Source organism: Balaenoptera musculus, chromosome 20, assembly GCF_009873245.2.
Source record: "Balaenoptera musculus isolate JJ_BM4_2016_0621 chromosome 20, mBalMus1.pri.v3, whole genome shotgun sequence".
In the NCBI taxonomy this organism is placed as follows: Eukaryota; Metazoa; Chordata; class Mammalia; order Artiodactyla; family Balaenopteridae; genus Balaenoptera; species Balaenoptera musculus.
The window spans coordinates 21,900,403-21,926,737 of NC_045804.1; the positions used below are offsets into that span (position 1 = coordinate 21,900,403).

At 50.0% G+C, this 26,335-nt stretch overlaps 1 protein-coding gene across 6 annotated transcripts; it reads right to left on the minus strand.

The window, feature by feature from the left end:
* Nucleotides 1-6,211: 6,211 nt before the first annotated feature.
* Nucleotides 6,212-23,856, minus strand: MEOX1 (mesenchyme homeobox 1). 6 transcript variants are annotated; one of them, XM_036838444.1, is made up of 4 exons: nucleotides 23,769-23,856; nucleotides 22,956-23,283; nucleotides 8,814-8,986; nucleotides 6,212-7,645 (listed from the first exon to the last, which is right to left on the minus strand). In XM_036838444.1, the coding sequence occupies exons 2-4, from the start codon at nucleotides 23,077-23,079 to the stop codon at nucleotides 7,523-7,525; spliced, it is 420 nt and encodes a 139-aa protein (XP_036694339.1). In that variant the 5' UTR covers nucleotides 23,080-23,283; nucleotides 23,769-23,856; the 3' UTR covers nucleotides 6,212-7,522. The 6 variants fall into 6 exon arrangements, with proteins under 6 accessions (XP_036694339.1, XP_036694338.1, XP_036694336.1 ...); XM_036838443.1 differs by having other exon boundaries at nucleotides 23,692-23,848; XM_036838441.1 differs by having other exon boundaries at nucleotides 22,956-23,472; nucleotides 23,769-23,808.
* Nucleotides 23,857-26,335: the final 2,479 nt, after the last annotated feature.

Consider the following 26,335-nt stretch of genomic DNA (forward strand, 5'->3'; position numbering starts at 1 on the left):
CCAGTCCTCCCAGGCCCCCCAAGGCTCTGGAGTAGCTTCTCCTCAGGCCTTTCAGGGACGAGATGGGTGAGGAAACCGTTGAAGAGGTGGTGACTGGGGATGAAAAGGCATTTTAAGGGGACAGGAGCCCTCCCACCCTCTCCCACAAGAAAAGCCCTTAGCCCTTGGTCTCCTTTCTGGAGGGGAGAAGGCCAGGCAGGCTGCTGGGAAGAGGCAGTTGTGTCTGGTTTTTCCTGCTCTAGAGTTTCCATGGGTTGGACATTCTGGGGAGGGAAAGTGGGGTCCTGGGGGGCAGTGCCAAGGAAGACAGAATGAAGGGAGAGTGGGCTGGCGAGAGAGGACTTATGGGGCCGAGAGCCATCGCAAGACTTCCCAGGAGAACACCGTTCCGCAGGGGCCTGGGCATCCACTTTCTAACTCCCTCCAGAGACACCTCTGAAGAGGCTGCTCCACCCCAGGTGCCAGGTCACTGGGTCAAGATCTGAGAGATGCCTCCCGTGGAGGGTATGTGTTGGGGGGGGTATAGGGGTAAGGAAGCTTTAATAACTGAATCACTATCATAGGGGGTTCTCTTGGGGGCTGTGGTGTGAGGCCATAGTGTGGCAGTGGGCAGGGGTTCTGTTCTGGACTAACGTATCAGAAGCAGATCTAGACCCAGCATCCTGAAAGCCCTTGACCTTGATCACTCTCCCCTACTGCCCCACAGCAGTGCTTCTTATCTGGACAGCTTGGTGCTTTGAAAACATTCTGCCCAGGGTGTCTGCGTATCGTTTATACTCAAAGCAGAGCAAGGTATAAGATTGCTTTTTTTTTTCACACCTGGAAATTGGCCCAGAGAGGGTAAGTGGCTTGCTTAAAGTCACACAGCAAATGAGTAGGACAGCAGATCCTAAAACCCAGGCCTCCTTCTTGCTCTGTGCTTTTGTTGTTGCTGCATTGCAGCCTCCCTGTAGAAGGAGAAGAAAACTGTCTAGAACATGGTGTGTGTGTGTGTGTGTGTGTGTGTGTGTGTGTGTGTGTGTGTGTGTGTGTGTGTTGGGGAGGGGAGGTGGAGCTGGGGGAAGGAAGGTTATAAGGAGTAAGGGATTTCTCCTCCTGCAATGCAGAGCATATTAGAAGAAAACAACCCGAAGAGAGCCTGGCCCCACCAGACAGGTGGCCGGCCAGCTCAGACACAGCCCTGCAGCTCCCTAGTCAGGTGTGCTGGGTGCCTTAGAAAGGATTTGTGTTCCTGGAAAACTGGTTTTAAATCATTTTAAAAAACACAAATGAAACCATCCTTTACAGGTGCTGGGAAAGGCTGCAGCCATTTTTTCTTTGGTACCATCAAGAATTCTTTGGAGATTTAAAATTGCCCTACTGGATTTTCTCAAAGCATGGTAAGTCTGCTGGATCGGAGAGAAAACCAAGCATCGGGCTCTGGCCAAGATGAGCGCAGGCTGGATAGTAGACGCCCTTCACAGGGGCTCTCAGACCTGGCTAAGCCTGTGCCCTTCCCAGTAACGTTGGAGTTCAGCCCAGCCGTGGGCCCTAGCCCTGGGGACAGGCTGGAGTCCTGAGCCAGCAGCTCCAATTAGGAAATTAATAAAGAAAGAGAAGCTCTCGCAGCCAGACCCATGGTGAGAGACGAGTTAGGTCATGTCTCTTTCTGTTCAGTCGCATATTAGTACCGACCCTGACGTCACCTTCAAGCTATTAAGCATCACCCTCAGAGGCTTGAATGAGCATCTCACAAAGCTTTTATCAGGTATACCTCTGAGTCTTGCTGTTGTCAGTGGTCGACCCTGGACACTAATTTTTTGTCCACTGCAGGTCAAAGGAAGCGGCTTTTTTAGACCTCAGGGCTCAGGACTGTGAGCTGGGGAGTGACAGAGAATCTTGGTTTGGTCCTGTGGCTAGAATCAGAGACAGTTTCCCTGAGCCACAGAAGCAGGGTGGGTGTCCAATACCCTCCTTTTTGGCAAGGGCATGGCCTGCCAAACTTGGTGGGCAGTAAAGGCCTGGACTGCATCAAGCCAGCCAGTTTAACCAGCATCTTGGCCAGAGATTCCCCTATCTGGTCTGTGTGGCCAGCAATGGGCAATTGTGAGCTGAGAAGCCAATTGATGCCACTAATTTAATAATTCCCCCATCCATCCATCCATCTGGCCATCCATCTATCTCTCCATCCATCATCCATCCATCTATCCATCTGTCCATCCATCCATCTATCCATCCATCCCTGCATCCATCCATCCATTTGTCCACCCATGCAATAACTATTTATTGAACATTTATTACATTCCAGGCATCATGCTAGTAGCTGGGAATAAAATGGTCAGAGAACCATAATTCATTTTCTTCCCTCCAGCTTGGAACACAGACCACAAATGAATAAGCAAACAACAAATAAAAGAACTATAAACTGTGGTGACAGCCATAAAGGAACACACATAAGGTGAGAAGACAAAGATCAAAGGATAGTAGTCGCCAGGGTTGATTGTGGCATCAGAGAAGGGGCATGGATATGAGATACTTTTTGAAGGTTTATTCATGGTTTGTAGCAAATGGGACCGAGAAGTCACAACCAGTGAGAGAAGGAACGTGGTGAGAGCCTAATGCTATGGTGGCTAAGAGAGGACACCACTTGCAGTTGCTATGTTGGTAGTTGTATGGGATTACCTGGCACAGGCCCTTCTACTTGGCTGAAGAATATATAGCTCTCAGTGGAAAACATTTCTACTCAATGGAAGGAAAGAAAGCCATCCACCATGGGTTTTCCTGGTTACTGGAGCTGTGGCACTTTGGGGGTCCAGACAAGAAAGAGTGGATTCCTGCCTGACACTGGTTCTCCTCTTTGAATAGAAGAGCTGTTAGAAATGCATCCATCACAGGGTTTGGCCCAGGCAAGGGGGTAGACTTCTGAAGCCCTGAGTCCTTCCAGGCCCTTTCATTTGGAAAGGATTCTCTGCGTACTTCGTCTTACTTTCTTCTCTCTCCCTCTCTCCAAAGGGCAGCCGCATACTCGCTTGTCCTCGATGCTCTCTGAAGGATGGAGAAACCCATTACTGAAAAGTTACTGTCGGAGAATTCTTGGCTGTTTGGATTCCTACCAATCCACCATCTCTGGTCACAGTCACTGGTTCCCACCAGGGAGTCGCCAGCGGGTGGGCTTGCTTCCCTCGTACAGCTTTGCACCCGAGAAAAAGCAGAAGATTTTTACCAACTTGAGGAGCAGTTGGTCCCAGCTACCGTTCACCTAGCATCGTTCAATCAAACGCCAACACTGAAGACTGGGAAGAGTCAGGGAGTCTTCAAAAGAAACCAGAAAACTTGATTGATGTGTGCGTGCACCTTTAATTTCATTATTAGGCTCTTCTCCATGGATTTATTAACTATTATTGGAGAAATTAAAATTTTCATACTGAAAGAGATTTTCTTCTATTGACTTTAGAAAGTGGATAATGTTGCTGCCTGATGTCAGGCATCAGCCTCCTGTTGAAAATTGGGCCATACGGACCCATTAAAACTTCCTCTGTGTGCCTTTCAAGTTGTCCCTTTAAGTGCCAGTAAAATGCCTAAGTCCTTGGGGGGCGGGTCCAGGTCTGGGAGATCTTTCCAAACAGAAGGGAATGAGCAAGGGTATGTAGGTAAGAAATCACATGGTATGTGTATATGGAAGGCCCAGTGGCTTGGTGTTGCTGGGTTTTGTGGCAGGGGGTGGTGTAACGAGGTTGTAGAGTTAGGCAGGGGCCAGAGCACGGGGAACCTGGAGGCATATAAAGGGTTTCGAACTTTATTTTGTAGGTGATAGGAAGCCAATGATAGGTTTTAAATCAGGGGTGACAAGGTTGAATTTGTGTGTGTGATTGTGGTAGGGGATGGACTTTGAGAGCTATTAGAGGTTCTAATTCAACTGTGAGATGTTGACAGCCTGAGCAAAGGCAATGGTGGTTGGAAGACAAAGCATGCATGGGTGTGAGAGATATCTACGAGTTAAGTGAAATGAACAGGACCAGGTAACTGATTGGTTCTGCAAAGCAGCAAGGTAATATCAAGGATGTGTCCCAGGTTTCTAGCGTGAGTGAATGGGTAGGTTGTGGTGTCGCCAACTAAAATAGATGATTCAGAATGCAGGTGGAGGAGCTAGCCTAAGCTGGGGAATGGAGGTTTCCCCTTCAGATATTTTGAGTTTGACGTGCCTGTAGCCATTTAGGTGGCAAAGGGCAGTAGGCAGCAGAGTAGGAAACTTTAAGCTCCCACATCAGGGGTAGGGGAACGTTGGTCTGGTGCCAGAATGCCGGGATGCAAATGTCAGTGTCATCACTGGAGTGGTCAGTTTCCACGAAGTGGTGCAGCAGTGACAAATGACTCCCAAATCCCAGTGGCTTACAACAGCGAACTTTTATATTCTCACTGACATAGGTGAAAATCAGGAGCTAGCTTTGGCTTTGCTCCACATCTCTCATTCTGGAACCCAGGGTAATGGTGGAACCCCCATCTCAGCCCAGCCTTGTGCAGAAGGAAAAGCAATGGCAGAGCCATGAGATGACTCTAAAACTTCTGCATAGACAGGGCACACGGTGCTTTTGCTCACATTCTATTGGCCGAAGCAGGTCACGTGGACAAGCCTGAAGTCAATCAGGTGGGGACATACACTCCTTCCACCAGAGGTACAGCATATGACAATGGTCAGGGAGCAGTATTCATCTAGTGGAGAGAAAAGAAAATAATTGGGCCCAACCATATGACCTATGACAACCACTAATGGGCTATAAAACCTTGGGGATTTACTCAACTTCTCTCTGTTTTGCTTACCTTATCTGTAAGACAGGAATAGCAGAACTGCCTCTTTGGATTGTTAAGAGAATTAACTTAGTCCGTCCATGTAAAGCACTTAGAACAGTGCCCAACACAGAGTAAACCCTTTATAAATGTAGGTGGATGGAAGGAAGAGGGAAGGTGGGGATATTATTTAATGGGTACTGCGGTTCAGTTTGGGAAGATGAAAAAGTTCTGGAGACGGATAGTGGCAATGGTTGCACAACAATGTGAAAGTACTTAGTGCCACAGAACTGTACACCTAAAAATGGTTAAAATTTTATATTGGGTATATTTTACCACAATAAAAAAATGTAGGTAGATGGGATTGTCTGGGGAGGGCAAGAAAAGGAGAAAAGGGTGGTGGGCAGAAAGTGGAAAACTTGGGAACCAGCAGTGTGGGCAAAAGCATTGCGAAAGGGAGATTAAGTCTGCTTGGGAGACAGAGAAGGAACATTCTAGACACACAAGAAAACCAAGAGAGGTTGATGTCCTCCGAAGCCACAGGAATTGAGTTAGGAGGGAGTGTTGGAGTGCCTGAGGATGTCTGCTCTGCTTGGCTTTGAACCTGAACCTTCCCTTTGGAACCTTGATTTTGGTGGGTCTGCTTTCCTCTGCCAGCTCCTGATGATGTCATTTCTGGTCACCGCCCACACCAGGCCCAGACTGCCTCAATGCCAAATGCTGGCCAGGTCTCTTCTCCGAGTTCCCTCCCTCCCCTCCTCTCTAGCCAGTCCTCTTTTGCCCATTGCTGACATCTTGGTGAGACAAATCTCTTTTAATTAAAAAGACACAGAATTGAGGACATTTTTTCTTGTGTCATTTTTTTATTACTGTTGGCGTATATTGTTGTACCCTGAAAAGCAAAAATCTTCAAACTTTGAATTTAAAAATTAGGGTTGGTTAGTTTATGGTCAAGATTCCTTTATTAACAGAAGAGTTCACCTTTTGTTTACAGAACATTGTCTATTTGATAAACCATGGGTTAGAGAAACTGAAAGCTAAAATTTTTCAATGGGAAATGCAGACTCTACAGTTGCAGGGAAGACAAGATTTTTATTTTTCTTTTATATCAATTACACTTGCACCGCCACCTTTGGAGGAACCAAGGGATACCTTGGTCCAGAGGATTTCTTCCATTTCTTCGTTGCTTCTAGACCTTGTCTGGCCCTTCATCACATGAGCATCAGAGGACTGCGCACAGAGCTGTGGTTCTTAGCTCTGCCAGGAAAAAGCTCTGCCAGGAGCCTGGCTTTTTCTTATTGATTTTATTTCTCGAAGAGTTTTCTTACTAAGTGAATTGACCTTACACAGTTAACTTGATGTAATCTAAAGAAAACAGATGAAGTATGCTTTAGAAAAAATTACGCATGCTCTAACCAGCCATTTGGCAATCATTTTCCACAGCGTCTGTCCTTTCGGGGATGGGGAGGTGGGTTTTTTTTTTTTTTACACGTGAATGATTACATCTACATACAAGAGCTCCAAACTCTTGCTGACCTCCCTCTGCAACACCAGCTGGTTTTGGGGGACAGAGCACTGAGGCAGGCAGGGGGTCTCTCTCAAGGCGTCAGTCACCCCAGTTTGTTTGGCCAACAGTCCCAGGGCATCTGGGCAGTCCACACACATAAACGTGGCAGCTCTTCCAGTCATAATAGCATTTGTGGAACACATTGGAGGGCCAAAGATGCATCCCATGGAGAAAGGGGGACTTTTTTGGGTCCTTATTTGCGGTCAGAGTTCTTTGAAAGCACAGGACATTGCAGCTGGAGAAACTTTCATGCCAGGGTTCCACATTTCTAGGTCCTCACCCAGCAGCCTTTACCTCAATTGCTTCATGATCGCTTCATGAAGCAATCGCTTCATTCTTAGAATATAGGGGACCCTCTCCAGCCCTCACTTCAATAATGTGAGCATCTGGATAGGTTTTTCAATCCAGAAATTATAGATTTAAAAGGAATAGTTGTTCCGGTGTTCTGGGGGTCCTGCTCAACAGTCCTGGGTTGATTTTGCTCACATTCTATTGGCCGAAGTTGATCCCTGAATTGATTTTGAAGAAGCAGGTGGTGTCCTGGGTCCATTCTCATAACCCAGTCAAGCCAGCGTGAAAGGCCTGTGTGGGGACCACAGAGACCTACACCAGGCTGTTCTCCTGACTGTCTGCTTCTAGCTAGTGCTCATGAACTTGCCCATTTCACCAGCAAATTTGGATCCAGGGATGGCTTCTGATTTGTAGCAGCTAAGTTTCTGTCCTCAAACTTCCTCACACTGATTTTCCCTGGGGTTTTGGGACCTGTGAGGTCCCCCAAAGCCTCAGATATAGAGCCCAGAAAGGAAGGGTGGTCTAGGGTGTGTGGGTCTCCTTTCCTTTCTTTGGGGGCACCTGTGTTCATGAGTGGCAGCTGAGACCCCGAGAAACAGTGTCCCTGGAGCTATTCCCCGGATTCACTAGGGTCCGTTCTGGCTGCTGTATGACTGACTCCATGAGAAATGTGAGAAGCAAAGGCCCTGGGGAAGGGGCCGCTAAGACACAGCAATGCTGGACAGAGCTTTCTGGGAAACTTCAAGGCTCCCAGGAACCCTGGGCAGCTTCCTATCCAAGAGTCACTGCGAGGTGTGGAGAGGCTGCCCTGGGTGGGTGGGAGAAGGTGAAGGTAGGATTGGGGTGGGGGTAGTTGGTACGGGGCTCAGTCCTCAGTCTTTTTTTTCTCCCTGGAGAATTTCACTCTGAACTTGGAGAGGCGGCAGAGTCCCCATCCTCGGGGTCCTGCCCATGGGGGGAGATGGGCTGACCCCCCTTCACACGCTTCCACTTCATCCTTCGGTTCTGGAACCACACTTTGACCTGATGAAGGAAGCAGAGGAGCCTGGTCACTTCACGGCAAGTGTGACCACCTCCTCATATTGATGCTCAAGCTACCTGGGGTGCAGCTCCAGGGACCCCCAGCTCGAAATTCGGCTTCCCCCTCCCCACGCCTCCAAAGGCTCCAGGAATTGAAAGGGAAGACCCACCAATCTGCCCAGAGGCTTGTCTTATGTCTCCAGATAAAGAAAGCCTGACAGAAGAACCAGTTCTAAAAGTCACACTGGGCCCACCCCCTTTCACAAGCCCCTCCCCTCCTGTGCCAACACCCTCTCCCTCTAGCTTCTGTTACCCAAGGATCTGGGAACACAGGATCACCAGCCTCACCCTTAGGCACATTTATAACGCACTTTTCAGCTTAGATAGATCTGGTCTGGACATTTTCTCATCTGAGCTTCAGCATTTACCTGCAGGTAAACCTGCAGGGTGGGGTTATGACACTGCTGTACAGATGGAGACCAAGAGAGGTCAGGAGAAGACATTTCCCAGAGGTCCCAGGGCTACGAAGGGGTAGAGGCAGGATCTGAATCTAAGTCCTCTGATTCTAAATCCAGCACTTTGGCAGATGCTTTCTCAACTGAAAGCTGCAATCAATAATAATAATAATAATAATATTTTATTCCACGTCAGAGCACGGGTATGGGTGGAATGCTCTGAGAGAAAGCCCAAAACAAAGGGCTAGGAAGTTTTTCTCAGAGTGTGTCTAGGAACCAGCTGCAAATCCAAATCACCTGGAGAACTTACTAGAAATGCAGATCCCTGGTCCCACTCATTATTACTGGAAAATCGCTCTGTGGAGCTCCGGAAGCTGCATTTTAAACAGGGCCTGGATGATTCCACCGCACACTCAAGTTTGGGGATAACCAGATCAGAGGTTTCAACCCTGGTTGCATGTGAGAATCACCTCGGGGACCTTTGATGAATTCTGATGCCTGGACTTCACCTCAGACCAGTGAAAACAATCTCTAGGGGTGGAGCCCAGACACTGGTGTTATTAGAATTTCCGCAGGTGATTGTCAGGTACAGCCAGAGTTGAGGACCACTGGACTGGGGCAGAGGGAGAAGACGAAGAAGGTTCTGGGAGAAGCGGGGGAAGAGAGGGGTATGACAGAGCACAGGAAAGGAGGGATGGCCAGAAAAGGAGGGGCACCTGCCGCTCGGAGAGGTCCAGGTTTACTGCGATCTCGTATCTCCGGAGCCGGGTCAGGTAGTTGTGATGAGCAAACTCGGCCTCGAGCTCCCGCAGCTGCTCCTTGGTGAAGGCCGTCCGCTCCTTGCGGGCCTTGCTGCTGCCCTCCGGCTTCCCTCGGTTCTCCTGGTTGTCTGAGGAGAGAGGGCCCCAAACAGGAAGACGTGAGCCGCAGGGGCCTTGGTTCCCTTTCTTTTGTCCTCAAGCAGCGGGGCAGCCTTTCCCTGTCGCTCTTATTTTGAAAGGATGCTGAGAAAGAACCCACGGTGTCCCTTTATCATTCATTCTAGCGTCTTTACCCCAGAGAACTGGAAAGATTTTTGGATATCAACCTCAGGCGCACCTCCCCCACCCCAACTGTTTTTAATTCCCAAAGCACAAGAAGCTGCCCTTGGCTGTTTAATGATCTCTACCCCCACCCCACTCCCCACCTACCCCCAGCTTGACATTAGCAGTGGCTATAAGTTTGTGGGGCAGGATGTTCTAAAACTGAGGTTCTCTGTCCTCAGCGACAGAAACATCACCTAGGAACTTGTTAGAGATGCAGATCCTTGGTCCTCACCACACACCTGCCGAATCAGAAACTCCGGGAGTGGGGCCCAGAGATCTGTTTTTTTTTTTTTTTTTTCCAGCGATCTGTTTTAACAAGCCTTGCAGATGATTCTGACACATGGTCAAGGTTACACACCTCTGCTCTAAGACCTGGCTACTCAGCGGGTGCCTGGTGGCAGCAGTAGTGTGGCCAGGGAGCTGTCAGACTTGCAGGATCTCCACCTCACTCCATCCTCAGACCTACTGAATCAGAGTCCGCAATTCAGCAAGATCCCCAGGGGAGGTGTGTGCACATGTAAATTGAGAAGTGCTGCCTTAAGTTTCTCCCCCTCTCCCCCAACCCTTTGACACCAGGAGGGGCCAGGTCTGGAAAGTTCATTTAAGAAGGAGGCTCTGAGTTCAACAGGGCAGGGGCTCAACCACAGCTGGTAACAGGGGTACAGGAATCAAGCACCTTACATGCATCAGACACTTAATCCTCACAGTAATTCAGCCTGGCGAGTTCTAGGATGAGACCCATTTTATAGACCAGAAAACTAAGCACAGAGAAGTGAAGCAAGTTGTCCAAGTTCATCCAGTTCATCTGGCCAGTGAGTGGTGGGGACAGGAATCCAACTCAGGCAGTTTGACTCACACAGTGTTCCAATGAAATATATGTAGGAAGACTTTACAAACTGTAAAGTGCTGTGCACCCAGAAAGGACTGTATCGTGATCTGAACAGGGGAAGGGGCCGGTGGTGGATGGAGAAGTGCACAGGAAGGAGACCGACACACCTACACAATGAACTACCAAAGCGTGCCACGTGGCCGGGGAAGGGCTCCAGGAAGCACGTTTTACGCAGGGCTCTAAAAGTTAGAAGTCTCACTTCATTGCCCTTGTTGTACAGACAGGGAACCCGGCCAAGCAGCCAGATTGCCGAGCGGGATGGGGATGTGGAGCCCCCTCGTGCACCCCACGTTCCCGATGGGAACGTCAGCCCGCCGGTTCTTTCTAGCGCTTTCCACGCAGTCCCCCTTGTATTTCTGTCTGCGCGTCCTCCGCCCCCGCGCCACGCCTCCGGGAGCCGGATAGAAGGGGGAACCGCCCGCCCCCTCCCCGCGTCCCCCGGGAAGCAGAGGAGGCGGAGGAGGGGCCGCCGCCGGGGGTCCCCGCAGCCCCGATGCTCGGCTGCCCGTGCCGGATCCCGGTGGGCCGCCTGCCGGGCGCGCCCGGGGGCGGGAAGGAAGGGGGCGAGTTCTCCTGCCGGGCTGTCTGCCCAGACCCCTCCGGAAGCGGAGCCGGGGCTGGAGGGGAAGGACGCGCCGCCTGGCTGGGGTCCCCCAGGAGTTTTCAGCCTTGGCTGGCGCAAGCTTGGGAGGGAGGGGCGGTCACGGTCACGCCGCGGAGGGACGCCCATTCCGGAGCACATCCTCGCCCGCGCGCCCAGAGCGAGGCTGGGAAACCTGGATTGTTTCCCATCCGCTCCTGTCCTGGGGCTCAGTATTTCCCAGCCCTTCCCTTTCGCAGCATCGGGGGTGTCAAACCCAGAGGGCTTGCCCCGAGGTTTGAATCCTGGCTCTTCTTGCTGGAGCCTCTGAGGAAGTCGCTTAACCCCTCTGGGCTTCTCATCCAGAAATCTACCTCCCAGAGGTTTTGGGAAGCTTGGACAAGCTGCTGTGTGTGGAAAATGCTTTTAAAACTCTAAAGCTCTGGACAAATATAAAGTATTCTTCCGATTCTTCAATTCCTTGAGATGCCATCTGAGGCGCTGGGGTAATAGCAGCTACCGTTTCTTAAAGACTTCCACGTGCTACGTACGATGCAGTCACTGCTTTAATCCTCCCCATACAACACACGTAGGAGTAGGTAGTATTATTATCCCTTTAGCTTTATCATGTGGATTTGTGTGATAATTTGATTAATAGTGCTCTCTCCCCAGGGATGTAACTGCTTTTTCTCACTTGCTACTGTACCTGGCACTTAGGAGGTCCTTGCTAAATGTTTGCTAAATCCTTCTCAGTAGATAGAGGCAGAAGCAGCCTCAGAGAGGCCCGGGAACTTGCCCAGTGTGCCAGGCAGCTTTGGGGCGGCAGAACCGAGATTCAAATCCAGATCCACCTGACTAGAGCCTTGGCCATCAACTCTGGCGTCAGGTTCTCCATCTTGCGTCGGCTGGCTGGCGGCTGGACCTGGACCATCGCAGCTCTGCTCGTCTCCACCTCCAGGGCTCCTGGGGGCCCTGGGTTGATGCCCACACCCACCCTCCCCTTCTCCCAGGCCTGCTTAGGTGTGCACAGGTGCCCTATGGAAACCCCACAAATACCACCCCCACCCCCCCACCGCCACACACACACACAGAGTCCTGCACATAATCCTTCCTAGAGAGAAGAGGGGAGATAAAGGGAGGAGCCCTTTGGAGCTGGTCTTGGACTGGTTATGGGGGCAGCTGACCATCTCCTCTCTCACCTCTTAGTATCCTCATTTAGGCACTGGGGCCTCAGGATGGGAAAGAAGAAATAGGACAAAGGAGCCTGGGCTGGGAACTGAGTGTCTGAGCCCCTGTGTGAACCTCGGGGCAACACCCACTAAAGGGGGTGGCATCTGGCACTGGGAGAACCCTTGTCCCTCATCAGCTTCCCAGAGGGGAAAGAATTTTCATCACTGTTAGAAATGACAAAGGGGCCAGAAGTATGGCAAGTTAGCTATGAAAACGAAAGTGGAAGTTATGGTTCTCTTTGTTCTGCAATAGTATAAAAAAAGGTAACGTTTTCATCCAGATAGGAAAAGACAAAGAAAAATGATAAGTACTTTTATACCGTTTCTGGCCAGGGCGTGTCCATTCTGCTGGCTCACATGCACAGTTCCTATGCATACTATCCCCAAGATGGTTTGATCCCTTTGTTGGGGAGCCTCCCTCCCCTCTCTGGCCTCAGTTTCCCCACGGGTAGAAGTATGGGATTGGGCTGGGCCTTCTTTCCCTGGGCGAGCTGTTGTCAGAGTTCTTTTCCAATGCGCCACCCTGGCACTCTCTTCTCTCCCTACTCCCTCTTCTGTTGAGAAACCCCGGCCTGGAATCTGAGGTCCCTTCCAGTTTCAAAGATTCTTGTCTTGGCCCCAGGTTACACCCTTCAGTCAGAAGGAAGGAACTGTGTGTTGTGTATTCTGTCCCAAGGCCCTCCGCAGCCTTCCCAAGGTCCTCAGCCCAGCGATCAGGGCTATGCTGGGGAATTTCTCTCTCCCTCTGACATGCGCAGCTCCCCAAGCCTGGAGCTGCGTGGAAGGGCGTTGTGTTTGTAGAGATTTCTGAGGACCTGTTGGAGAGCCTGAGCCTTAGCTGGCTCCAAGAAAGGGCTCTCTGACCTTGGGCAAGTCCCTTAAGTTCTCTGAGCTTCAGTTTCCCCATTTGTAAAACAGAATAGCCTCACCCACTGTGATCAGAAGGTTTCTGAGAAGGTAAAACGAGACGGGTAACGTGTGTTAACACTTAGCACAGTGCCTGGCACACAGCTGAGGCTCTTTTTGGAGAACCATCAGAAGAGGTTCTACTGGAGATGATGTTGGAGAGATGACACAGGCGGAGATAAAACACAGTGCATCTCAAGGTGCCACGTCTCCAGAGCTGTGTGAAAGGGATGCCTTTTCAATGTCTGGCCTTTTAACTGTTTTCCCTTCTCCACTACTTTTGCACATCTGTACTTGAATCTGTGTCTCTATTGCTTCCAGGCACAGTAACTAGAACTGATCAGTGTGACGATCCACGTCAGCCCTCCTGGTCCTGATTCTTCCTCAGGGCCAGCGGGTGCCTCTTCCAGGACTGCAGAGGGAGGAGGCCGGTGCTCAGCTGGCTGCCTCTGTGGTTAAGGAGGAGCCTCCGGCCCCGCCCCACCCTCTGCACACCCTCGGAGGGAGCGGGGCCATGATGGAATGGTCCAGAGCGCCCAGAGAAATGCAAACAGGATGTGTGTGTGATTGCGGTTTCCACCATGAGCTTTTACACCATCCGAGGTAAATTATTTCGTAAATAGCTGTCACGTTTGGCAGACCTTCTTAAAGTTAGCAGACAGCTTTATCGGAACTACGGGGAGGTTCAGAGAGACCTTGGGGAACATGCCTTTTTGGAGTCCTGTATTCCTACTCCCCAACTCTCACAGCCATTTAACATAAATTTCTATCCAGGACCAGATAGACAGCCACAAGCCCCACATTCAAGTAGCACTTTGCAATTGACAATTGACAGTGGATTTCTTTCCCCCAGAGATAAACTGCTTTTGGGCTTTCCTCTGTACTACAGAATCATAGAATAGTAGACCTGGAAGGGGACTTAGAGATGATCTGATGTGGCCTTTACCTCTTACAGGTGAGCCTAGAGAAGGTAAGAAACTTGCCTAAAGACACACAGCAAGTTAGCAGCAGAATTGGGCTGAGAACCCAGATTTCCTTGATAGGAAGCTATTTCCTGACTGTTAGGCTGCTTCCTACTGGATCCTCTTAATTATCCTGTGAGGTAGGTGAGGTACACATTAGCCCATGGAACAGACGAGGAAATTAAGACCCAGAGACTGAATGGCTTGCCAGAAGTCCCCTGGGACCAGTTCAGGCTACGTCACTGCACTGCAGCGGTGATGAGTATGGAGCTGTGCTCGCTCCAGGGATGGCGTCTGGGTCTGGGTCCAGGTCTGCCTCCCTGGGACTCCCCTTGGCAAATCCTCTGAAAATGGGGTCTACAGCTTCCTGGGCTACAGACCAGACCTTTAATGTGCTCATTAGTTTTGATACTTTCAACTTCAGAGGGAGGAGTCAAAGCCCTGAAAATAGACAAGACCTGGACGGAGCCAGTCCCAAGACCAGATGGGCGTTTGCATCCAGACCTCCCTGGCTTCCTGGGACTGTCTTGACTTTCTCTCTGGGCCCCGACCCACCTCAATGTCTGGGCCCTTTCTCTCTCCCATGGGGGCCTGAAGAGACCTGGTGAGGCTCCCAGCCTCTTTGAGGAGCCCAGCAGTGGGGCTGGGGGATTCAGGGATGGGAATACCTGGGGCTAGAGTCGTCTTTGCTGAGAGTCCCAGGTGGCGGGGGCTGGGCGAGGGTGGGCAGTGATGAGGGAGAGTGGAATGGACTTGGTGAGGAGATGGGGTGTGGGGGCCATGGAAGAGGGGAGCAGAGAAGTGGAGGGGGCACGGGGGCGGTAGAAATGAGAGGCTGGAGCAGCAGGCAAGTTTCTGAGACTGTTGGGGCAGGCGTGAGCCGCGCTGGGCTTTGTTTGTGTTTATCAGTTCCAGATGTCACCCTCAGCTGTCACCCAGGGCCCATTGCTCACACCGCTTCTCCACTGAGTTCAAGGAAAACATGACATAGAAGAGGCTGGAAAGGGGGTGGGGACTGCGAGAGGAATCCTGGCCAAAGGCCAGGGCACCCTGATTCCGTGAGCGGAGTGGGCACTGGGGAAGCTGGCCCCAGGGGTCTGCAGGGGCCTCGAGTCCTGCCCCTCAGAAAGGGGTGAGTGTGGATCTGAGATCACTCAGCCTGATACTCGGCGTCACGTTTGTGACCCAGGTGACACTCACTGAGGTTGTCCATTTATTTTGTTATTACCTCCTTTCCTTCCTCCTCTGTCAAACAGGCTGCTTCTTTAGAGATTCATTCGTAAAACAGTCTCCACTTTTTTTCTTCTCTCTTGATGGGAGTAAGAGAAGAATGCGGGGATCTGCCTGTGGCCAGAAGCAGCGCTCTGTCTGAATGGACAAACTCTAGCGGCCAACGGACCCGGGACTGGAGCATTTGTCCCACTGCTAGAACCTTGTCCCTGTACCCTCTGTTTATGGGCTGAACCGTGTCCCCCCCACCAATTAATATGTTGAAATTCTAACCCCCGGTACTTCTGAATGTGACTGTATTTTGAGATAGGGTCTTTCAAGAGGGGATTAAATTAAAATGAGGCAGTTAGGGTGAGCCCTAATCCAGTCTGACTAGTGTCTTCATAAGAAGAGATTAGGACACACAGAGAGCCACAGGGATGTGCACGCACAGAGGAAAGGCCACGTGAAGACACGACAAAAAGGTGGCTGTCTGCCAGCCAAAGAGAGAAGCCTCGGCAGAAACCAAACCTGCCAGCATCTTGATCTTTGACTTCCAGCTTCCAGAACTGTGGGAAAATAAATGTCTGTTGTTTAAGCTACCCAGTTTTTGGTATTTGTTATGGCAGCCCAAGCAAACTAAGATGCCCCCAACTCCCCATAGCCGCGCTTATCACTGAGGAGAGAGAGGGAGCAAGGCCACTGGGGGGTGCTTGGCAAGGCTGATGCAAGGCCATAGGGATGGCTCTGCAAATCAGACAAAGGTGCCATTTCCTCTAGACTGGAGAGCACAGTCACTTGTCCATGTGGCAGCTGGGCCCTCTCGTTGCCCAGCCGTGAGCCCCCCTAACTGCCTGGCCATGGTGGGTCCCCTTTGTTGCTCAGCCACAGCAGCTCCAGCCATGGTAGTACTTGGGATGCAACCCCGGTACCCTGTAGCAGATTCCTGCAAGTCCAGCCTGCGTGTGGATATTTACACATCTTTCTGACCCAGCACTCACCCTGACCCTGGGCTGGTTTTATGACTGAAGTCTGGCTCTCTGCACACTTTTTTGTGAGTGAGACTGTAAAAATCCTGATGCATTTTACAGAAGCACATCACGCATGGTGAAAACCCTCATGTCAGGCGGTGGAGCCACTCTCAGAGAGAAAGTGAGAAAATGAATGAGTGAATGCCAGGCTGCACTAGAGGCTATTGGCCAGACATTGAATGAGCTTCTCCTGTGTACAAATGTTTCAGTAGGTGCTAGGGAGACTGCGCAGGTGAATCAGATAGCATTCCAGCCCTCTAGACACTTCAATTTTAAGGAAAAAGGCAGCCATATGCATCTAGAACTCTGGATACAGGCCAACTGTGGTTTGATTCTAAGATGGAGATGTCAGCAAGGTATGCTCCATGTGTGAGGGGAGAGAGGTCATGAAAGGATTCTTGGACACTCAACAAACTAAGAGTAGAAGGAAATTATCTCAATATAATAAAGGCCATATATGAAAAGCCCATAGCTAACATCATACTCAGTGGTGAAAAACTGAAATAGTTTACTCTAATATCAGAAACTAGGGAAAGGATGCCCACTGTCACCATTTCTATTCAATATAATACTGGAAGTCCTAGCCAGAGCACTCAGGCAAGAAAAAGAAATAAAAGGCATCTAAATCAGAAAGGAAGAAGTAAAGTAATCTCTGTTTATAGATGAAATAATCTTGTAGGTGGAAAACCCTAAAGATTCCACAAAAGCCTCTTAGAACTAATAAATAAATTCAGCAAGTTTGCAGTTTACAGAATCAGCATGCACAAATCATCTGTGTTTCTATACATGAACAATGAACAATCCAAAAGGGAAATTAAGAAAACAATTCCATTTATAATAGCATCAAAAAGGATAAGATACGTAGGAATAAACTGAACTAAGGAGGCAAAAGACTTGTACAATGAAAATTACAAAACATTGCTGAAAGAAATTTAAGGCACAAATAAATGGAAAGACATCCTGTGTTCATGGATTGAAAGACTTAATATTGTTAAAATGTCCATACTACCCAAAGTGATCTTCAGATTCAATGCAATCGCTATCAAAATCCCAATGGCATTTTTTTGCAAGAATAGAAAAAAAAGTCATCCAAAAATTCACATGGGGTCTCAAAGAACCCTGAATAGCCAAAACAACCTTGAGAAAGAAAAACAAAGCTGGAGGCCTCAGGCTTCCTGATTTCAAAACATATTACAAAGATACAGTAATCAAATCATTATGGTACTGGCACAAAAACAGACACTTAGATCAATGGAACAGAATAGAGAGCCCAGAAGTAAGCCCTCACGTAGATGGTCAAATGATCTTCAACAAAGGTGCCAAGGCTACACAGTGGGGAAGGCACAGTCTTCAACAAATGGTGCTGGGAAAACTGGATCTCCACAGGCAAAAGAATAAAGTTGGATCCTTACCTTACACCATATGTAAAAATTAACTCGAAATGCATTAAAGACCTAAAAATGTAAGACCTAGAAAACTCCTAGAAGAAAACATGGAGGGAAAGCTTCATGACATTGGATTTGGTGATGATTTCTTGGATATGACACCAAAAGCATAGTCAACAAAAGCAAAAATAGACAAAACTACGTCAAACTTAAAAATTTCTGTGTAGCAAAGGAAACAATCAACAGAATAAAAAGGCAACCTAAGGAATGGGAGAAAATATTTGTGGGCCATATGTCTGATAAGGGATTAATATCCAGAATATATAAAGAACTCCTACAAGTCAACAACAAAAATCAAACAGTCCAATTTAAACCTGGACAGAGAACTTGAATAGACATTTCTCCAAAGAAGATATACAAATGGCCAATAAGTATATGAAAAGATGCTCAACATCACCAGTCATTAGGGAAATACAAATCAAAACCACAATGAAGTTATCACCTCATACCTACTAGCATGACTACTATCAAAAAAACCCTAGGAAATAACAAGTGTTGACAAGGATGTGGAGAAAGGAGAATTTGGAACTCTGTGCACTGTTGGTGGGATTGTGAAATAGTACAGCTGCTATGGAAAACAGTATAGAGGTTCCTCAAACAATTAAGAATGGAATTACCACCTGATCCAGCAGTCCTACTTCTGGTTATATATCCAAAAGAATTCAAAGCAGGATCTCAAAGAGATATTTGCACACCCATATTCATTGCAGAATTATTCATAATAGCCAAGAGGTGGAAGCAACCCGAGTGTCCACTGACAGATGAATGGATGAAGAAAATGTGCACACACATACAATAGAATATTATTCAGCCTTAAAAAATAAAGAAATCCTATCATATGCTACAACGTGGATGAGCCTTGAGGACATCGTGCTAAGTGAGCTAAACCAGTCACAAAAAGACAGATACTGCTTGATTCCACTTACATGAGGTATCTAAAGTAATCAAATTTTTAGAAACCGGAGGGTAGAATGCTGGTTGCCAGGGCCCGTGGGGAGAGGGTAAAGGGGACTTGTTTTTCAACGGATATAGAGTTTTCCTTTTATAAGATGAAAAAGTTCTAGAGATCTGTTGCACAACAATATGCATATAGTTAATGCTTCCGAACTGCACACTCAAAAATGGTTATGATGGTAAATCTTACATTATGTGTTCTTGACCACAATTTTTAAAAAAGCAGATTTCGAATGCAAGATGTTCAAAGGTAAGAAATCTCAGGGGAGCTCCTTTATGAAGTTATAAGCTGTATTTATAAAATCAGCACAGGTTCTAGCGATACTATAGTTTGAAACTTCTAAACTGTAACTTTCGCTGAAATGATGGTAGGTACAAGTGAAGTCATAAAGGAAAGAAGGATGGAAGGAAGGAAGGAAGGGAGGAAGGAAAGAAAGGGAGGGTCCTTGGAGTAGGTGGCTTTCAAGCTGGATGTTAAAAGAAGTAGGCAGAAGAGCCCGGGAAGAGAAGGGTGTTTGAGGCAAGGCGAAGAACTGAGCAAATGTGGGGGGCGGGGGCATGGGGAGAAAAAGTGGGGTGCCTTTGCAAGACAAGTAAACTGGTATGTTTTCGTGGCAAGGTGAGTGGAGATGGAGGTGGGAGGGGTGGCCTGTAGGGGGAAATAAGCAGGGAAAGAGGCCAATCTGTGGAGGATTTTTCAACCTCAGGGGAAATTGAGAGTGCACGTAAGCTGGGCAGGGGGAGGTGGACATCAGATCTTGCAGGGGAGAAATCGGGGAAGGAGGAGCCCTGGGAGGCACGCGTGTTGGAGCTGCAGGAGGATGGGGCAAAGCGAGTCTGATGAAGGCAGAGTGAGTATGTCAGAGTGTTGGCGAGTGGCGCTGATCTGGGGCACCGCGACTCTCCCAGGCGGGCGATCAGATTCACCTGTAGCCGGGCTGATCACGTGTGACCTTCCCTTGAACCCCGTCAGGAAATCACCGCGAAATCCTTCATTCCCATAAATTAAAGACGACCACGGTAGCAACGACAGATTGGGGGCACACAAGAGTGGCCTTGCAGCTGTCCTTGCCAGCAGGGGTCTTTAACACCCCCTGGCCCCAGGGCGGGAGTCGTTGGGATGAGTTAATATCACAGCTGTCTCCTAAATCAGTTTTGTGCTGTGAACCAAGAGAAAGTCTCAAGGTGGGAGCCGAGGACCCCTGCTTTCCTGACCATTTCCTTGAGCAAATCAGCTCCACTTCCAGTAATGGGGAGTGATGGGGGAGCAGCGGGGGCTGGCAGAGGAAGAAGAGGAGAGAGCAGAGAACGTTCCTTTTGAAACAAACTTTCAGTAACTTTCTGTTACCGGACCCCCCTGGCCAGGCCAGCCAGTATGGGACACGTTTACCAGGCATGACTCACCTCCCTACCCCAGCCTCTCTGGCAGATCTCTGAGCTCCAGGCTCCTAATTAATGGCAACTGGATTTCAGGACCAACAATGATTGCGAGAAATTCCCACATCTTATACCCCAGACTCGGGAATTTCTGAGACAGCGTATTTGAAATATTCAATTCCACTGTCCCCCATAACATAGGGCTATTTATCAGATTCTATGTGCTGAAGACTGGTTCTGGAAATATGGGCCTAATACCATTCATAGCTGCTATTTATCGAACTCATGTGCCAGGCACAGTGTTAATCTCACAGATCACAGAATTTAACCTTCACAGTGACTCCATATGGAGAGTGATATTGTTAGAGTCTCATTTTACAGCTGGGGAAACAGAGGCTCCAAGAATTTAAGACCTTTCCCAAAGTCAAGCAGCCAAAAGTGGCAGTGCCGACCCTGCAACCTGACTGCCTGATTGTGAAGCATGATGGAAAACACACTTCTGAGCAATGCTGGTTAACCTTCCAGAGATGGCTTAGCAGGGGCCAGGGTGGGGTGCGTGAGACACGATGAGTGCAAAATGCAAGGGGTGCCAAAAACCTCAGTCATCAAGAGAAAGAATATTTTAACGCAAAGTTTTAAAAAATCAAAATTAATACAAAAATCCACAATGAGCAGGATGTCAAAATTTAAAATAGAGAATCCAACCAGTGGCTCAGGATTGGTAGGGTGGGGAGGGGGTCCTCGTGGGTTTGTCTCTTGTGAACTCAACTCCAGACTCCTGGAGTTGGTTGTGTGCCTTGCCCATCGCTTTCCCTTTTCTTTAGGCTCTTACAAAACTGATCTTTCCTGCCTCCTTCCCCTTCAGTTAAGTTCTGAAGGAAGATGCAAGCAGCCGTGCAATAAAGCTTTCCATGCTGACCAGAGAGGGTCTGGAACCCCAGAGAATGAATGAGAGTCAGCTTGCTGTGCCCTGTTTTGTGCAATTGCTGCTCCTGCTGCTGCTTCTGAGGGGACCTCGAGGGAGAGCCCAGGCTCCCTCCTGGCGGGGAACCTCCCCCCACCAGAGGCTGACCCTATGAAGAGGGTGCTCTGGCGTGGCCAGCTGCTTGGCAAGTGAGCAGCGCCATCCATGGGCCACTCGCCAAAAGGAAAGATGGTGCATTTGGGTCTTGCTGAAACATGGAATGAGCTTGCCTAAGCCCAGCCCTTGGCTTTGCCCATGCCTTCCCAACGCTCTTGGCTCACAGTTCCCTGGAAAGTGGCTGGATGCAGCCAAGGTGGATGTGGGCAGAGATGGAGGAGCTACGGTGGCAGGCGCCAAGGAGGGGAGAGCTCTTCAACTAGGCGCAGAGCCAAGTGGCTGACAGCTCATTGGAGAGGAGAAGCAGAAAGTGCCCCATTCTCTGCAGATCTCCATCCAGGCTTAGGAATAGTTCCGGGTTTAACTGGCTGGGGATTTAAAGGGCCCTTCTATTTAGCAGCCAGGAAGGCTGCGGTTTTTATCATCCACTGTGAACACAATGAGGGGCTTCTTCAAGCATGGAGACCAGATATTTCACAATGAGGATTCTGCTTGAGATCTACTGAAGGGTGTGGGATTCGGGGTCTGAAGTCTGGGGTTTGAGCTTTCTTCTAGGGTGACCAACTGTCCCGGGGACACTAGACTTTCAATGCTAAAACCAGAAAAGTCCTGGGTACATTGAGATGAGTGGGTCACTCTGTTTTGACTCCATGCTAGCAGAGATCCCCTCAGACTTTTCAGTCTCTCCTTTTCCACGTGTAAAGAATCAAGTCACTGATAAGACCTGCTGTACCAAACTCGAAAACTTGTGGGACTCAAAAGAGTTATCGTATGTTTCCTGCAGCACCTCGAACCCCCTAGATCATAGCACATCCACTGCCAGACAGGTATCTGCCGGCTTCTCCTCCCTCTCAGTCTGAACTCTTTGGGGGTGAGACCACCTTATTCATCCCTGAAGTCCCAGGACCTCTGCCAATGCTTGGCAAAAAAAAAAGATGATCGGGAAATCTGTGCTACTTTGAAAGTGCTTCGTAAAGCAAAGCAGAGAGTGTTCTCGTTGGTTAGTCGGTCCTCTCATTTGCTGCCTGCCCCTTGTTAGCCCCATGAAAGGTCTTCTGTAGGTTCAGACAGACAGATGTGCCCCAAGGGTGGCCGTCAGGAGGACGTAGTGGGGCAGTGGGGGCAGGAGGCAAGGGCACTGTCTTGTTCCGGGCAAGGTGGGGACAGGGAACCAGACAAAAGGTGAATAGGCAGTGAGAGAGGCTGTTGCGGGGGGAGGTCCCACAGGGAAATGAGGAAACAACAGGTCCCCCCAGCCAGGAGGAGATGGACTTTAGCTGGGGTCTGAACAAGCAGGTCAGCTCCGTCATCTGGCCTCTGCTGCTTCAGCGCCGAACAGGGCTTTACCTGCATCCTGAGGTCCAGTGCTTGCCCTTTGCTGCCTGCCTCCCTGACTTTCTCCAAGACTGGCGATCCCTCAGGAGACCTCCTCAGAGGAGTGGCCTTTTGGGGGGTCACCCAGACCTTAGCATGCTGAGCTGCCCCTTGGCCTGGGCACAGCTCAGCTGCGGAGGGCGATACCTCATGGGCGGTCTGCCCCGAATCTTAGTGTCTGCCTCTTGGGTCCCTGTGCTATGTCTGCTTCTCTCCCTCTAGATTCCTGGAGACACGGAGTCCTGGTTCTACTTGACTGCCCGAGGTCCCAGCCTTGGTCCTAGCCCTCCGAGCCTTGGTCTCAGCTGACTCCCCTGGGGAGCAAGCCCTGGGGCTCTGGGACCATTTGGAGCTGGCTGGGGCATGGTGGGGAGAAGCGTGACCCAGAGGCAGCCTGGTTCAGGAAAGCCCCTCTCCAGCCCTTGCCAGCCTGTACCCAGAGGCTCCGTCCCACGTGTCCTGCAAATCTTTGTGGATCCTGTTTCATTCTCTTGCCGGCACATCCTTCCTGGGACCCAGGAGAGCTGAGGACACAGACATAGCCCCCGTCACCAGAGACTCCTAGAACTCTGAGTAGAAGCAACCCCAAAGGTAACTGTTCTAAGTCTCCTGCCTTTGGGTAGATTAGATCTTACTGTTTCGCATTCATGGTCAGGATGCCTAGGCTCAGAGAGGGCAAGCAACCTCCTCAAGGTCACACAGCAAAGGAATGGTCAACTGTTCCTCAGCCACTTACCTGAACTCTCCTTTTTCCGCCTGGTTGACTTCTTCTCCGTCCCATTGGCAGTGCTCCCAAGGACCTCGTAGTCCTCGCCTGGGCCTCCCGTGGTGTCCACCAGGCCTGGGCTGCTGGCCCCCATCTCCTTGGAGCCCCCTGCTGGGCCCGGGTTGAGCCTATGCCGGGCCTCCGAGACAGGGAAGTGCCAATCGGGGGGTTGTGGGAAGGCGGGGTGCTGCTCAGTGAAGCCGCGCTCCTCCCGGGGTAGGCTGTGTGGGGTGGCCGCCAAGCAGGAGGCCGAGAAGTCAGGGTACGCTGCTGTTGCTGTCGCTGGGAAGTCTGGTTTCTGGTGGAAGGAGAACGGGGTTGGCGGGTAGTGGGGGAGGCCTGAGGCCCCACTGCCTTCTGAGTGAGGGTTTCGAAGGCATCCCCAGACCGGGGCCGGGGGATGGGGGCCCCTCATGCAGCTGCTGGCCACTGGATCCATCTGCTGTCTGATGCACGCCTCAGTCCTTTCAAAGGCTGGAGTCTTACACTTTTTATATTCAAAGTGTTAAAAATGCAAAAAAAAAAATTTTTTTTTAACAGGAGGGAAAAAGTTTCAACAGAAAATTCACCTCAGGAACCAAAACAAAAACCAAAGCTAAAGTTGTTCCTTACAGTTACGCACACGTGTCTGGCCACACATACGTGTGCCCGCACCTATGTTGGACTTCGTTCCTGGCTTCCTGGTCCCCCCCTCCGACACACCAACCTGCCTAGCGGGGTCCCCTGTACGTGTATTTGTCGCCGATGACACTAAACATTTTCACTGTCCCAGCCCAGACGCACCAGCTGATGAGTGCTTGTCTTGGAGCCCGCAGCAAATGCCTGCAAAGAGTTGGTCCAGGGCTGCTGAGACACACTTTTAAATCCTGCGGTGGGGAGAGAGTGACAGATTTCTGAAGTGAAATGTGAGAGAGGAGAGGGAGGGGTTAACCAGCACACACACGATCCCCTCCAACCAAAACCCGAGCAGGCAACTATTAATCATCAGAAACCTTATATGCACATCTAATGGGATTTGCAGATGGAGTCTTTTAAAGAAACATTGTCTGTTTTTTTTTTTTTTTTTTTAAGGAAAGAGAGCAGCACACACACAATTTCTTTAATGTTTCTCCTGTAACACTATGAAGTTATTTTATTGCACTGTTAACAAAATTCCCCAAGTCTTGGATTTGGAAAAAGACTTAAGTCATATCCAGAATCCATCAAGTGCCAAATTCCAGGGAGTGAAGTGGGGAATAAGCGCAAGAGACAAGTTTGCTGATTGCATTTGATTTAAAGGCCCTTCTACTGCTGCTTGCAAAAAGGAAGGTGGATTAAAAGAAATCTTTTTTTGCAAGTCTCAGCGGCCCACTATGGTCTGTAGTAGAAAGAAAGACACACCCCAGAAAAAAATTATTTCTCTCCGCCCAAAGTGACATTCTCACTTTCTCAGTAACTTAAAAAAACAATCAGATTCTTCCTTCCGCTCTTTAACCCCCAACTTACATGCCAATTAGCCACACTCTTCTCTAGAGGCGTTTCAAGTCATTTTTCTCCACGGCAAAGGAAAGACACTTAGATAAGTTCCTTGAAGTTTCTCCAGGCCTCCCCCACCTGCTCTCTGGTCCCCTAAACTTCACCCACCTGCTTCCCCTTCCCCACCCCCAGAGGCCAAGGTTTCCATGGAATCTGGGCATGGAAATAGGAATTAGGGGATTCTCATTCCCAAAGGAGTTCTCTTCGGCAAACGGTTGCATGATCTTCCGGGCTGGTGCCCATCACAGGAGGACCCATTGCCATTTCAACTAGGCAATCAGTCTACTCAATCCCCATGACCTTGCTGGCCTCTCTGGAGGGTTAATATAATTTCTTGGAGGATGACTTTCCAAGCACATGTGGCCAGAGCTCCTCTCCTACTGCGTATTTCCATGGCCCAGTGCAGCAGGATTGGGATTGAAATGGGAATGGACCAGAAGAACAATGTCCCCGCTGGCTTGTTGCAAAGATGCCCAGGGTTCCCCCAGAAGGGGCCGCAGGTCTCAGTTCTGCAGACTGGAGGCTGCACACACGTTCTTCATGAAATAGGCATCCTGTCTTCCAGAACAGGTGGCCAGGGTGTTGCTGGCTGGCAGAGGAGATGGGGTCATAGCCACAAACCAGACTCACCTCTCCGCTTTGTCCAGGACTTACGTGTTGCACACACATCCCTCCTCTGAACCTCACAACTCTCCTATCATGGATAAAGTAAGAATTATGCTCCACATTTTACAAATGAAGAAACCGAGGCTCAGACAGATGATGTGAGCTGCTCAGAATCACACAGCTAAGAAATGGCAGAAGCAGGAATTGCCCTTAGGTCTCTGGCTGTCCAGTCTGGAGCAGTTTGATGCAGAGGAAGAAGGAGCGCGGACTTTGGGGTTAGACAAGTCTGAGTTCAAATCTGGAGTTTGCCACTTCCCAGCTGTGTGCCCTGGGGCAAGTCACCTCACCTCTCTGAGCTTCCATTTCCTCACCTGGGATGGTAGTTAAAGCTGCCATTCATCCCCTGATCTTAGCACCTCACACACATTCCCCAGTGGACACCTACAGAAGCCCTCGGAGGCAAGAGCTTTCCTCACCTTCTCCATCTTTCAGAAGAGGATTCTGAAGCACAGAGAGACTACGTAAACTGCACAAGGTCACACAGCTGGGAAGTGGAGGATCCAGGATTCAAACACAGGCAGCCTGGCCCCACTGCATCAGAATGCCTGCCCCACAGACGCTGGAGAATTTGAAATGAAATCGTTTATGTGAAGTGCGAAGTAGGTAATAGATACGTGTGGCTCCCTTCCTAGTACATCTAGTTCTCCTTAACCTCAGTGATTCCAAAGGGAGAGTGTGGGACTGTGAGGGGCACTGAGGAAATTCTACAGAAACAGCCTTGGGAGGTCCCTCGAGGGGCTGCAGGCTGTGAGGGCTCTGGAAGGAATCCACAGGGGGCTGGGAGGGAGGAAAGCCTTCCCGGGGCCTGGCCCGCAGGCTGTAACCGGATTCCTGTTCTGGCCTCCCGCATCTGGCCAGGGACCCCATCCCAGGGAGGCCCAGAGCCTGGCCCTTTGCCCCTGGAAGGGTGGGCCCTGGGTCGTGGCGGGGGTGGGGGGGCGCTGAGAGGTCAGGAGGGGCGCGGGGGGCCCTCTGTGCTGAGAAGGCAGGGCCCTGGCACCCCGGCGCCCGCACAGCTGCTGCCGTCTGTCAGCCTCCCTGCGGGGCGCAGCTGGGGGCCTGCCGGCCTCTACATCTTCCTGACAGGCCCCTCTTCTGAGGCCAGGAAAGAACAACAATGGTCCTCCCCTCACGGCGACCCATTTGTTAGATGAAGGCCGGGCACCGGC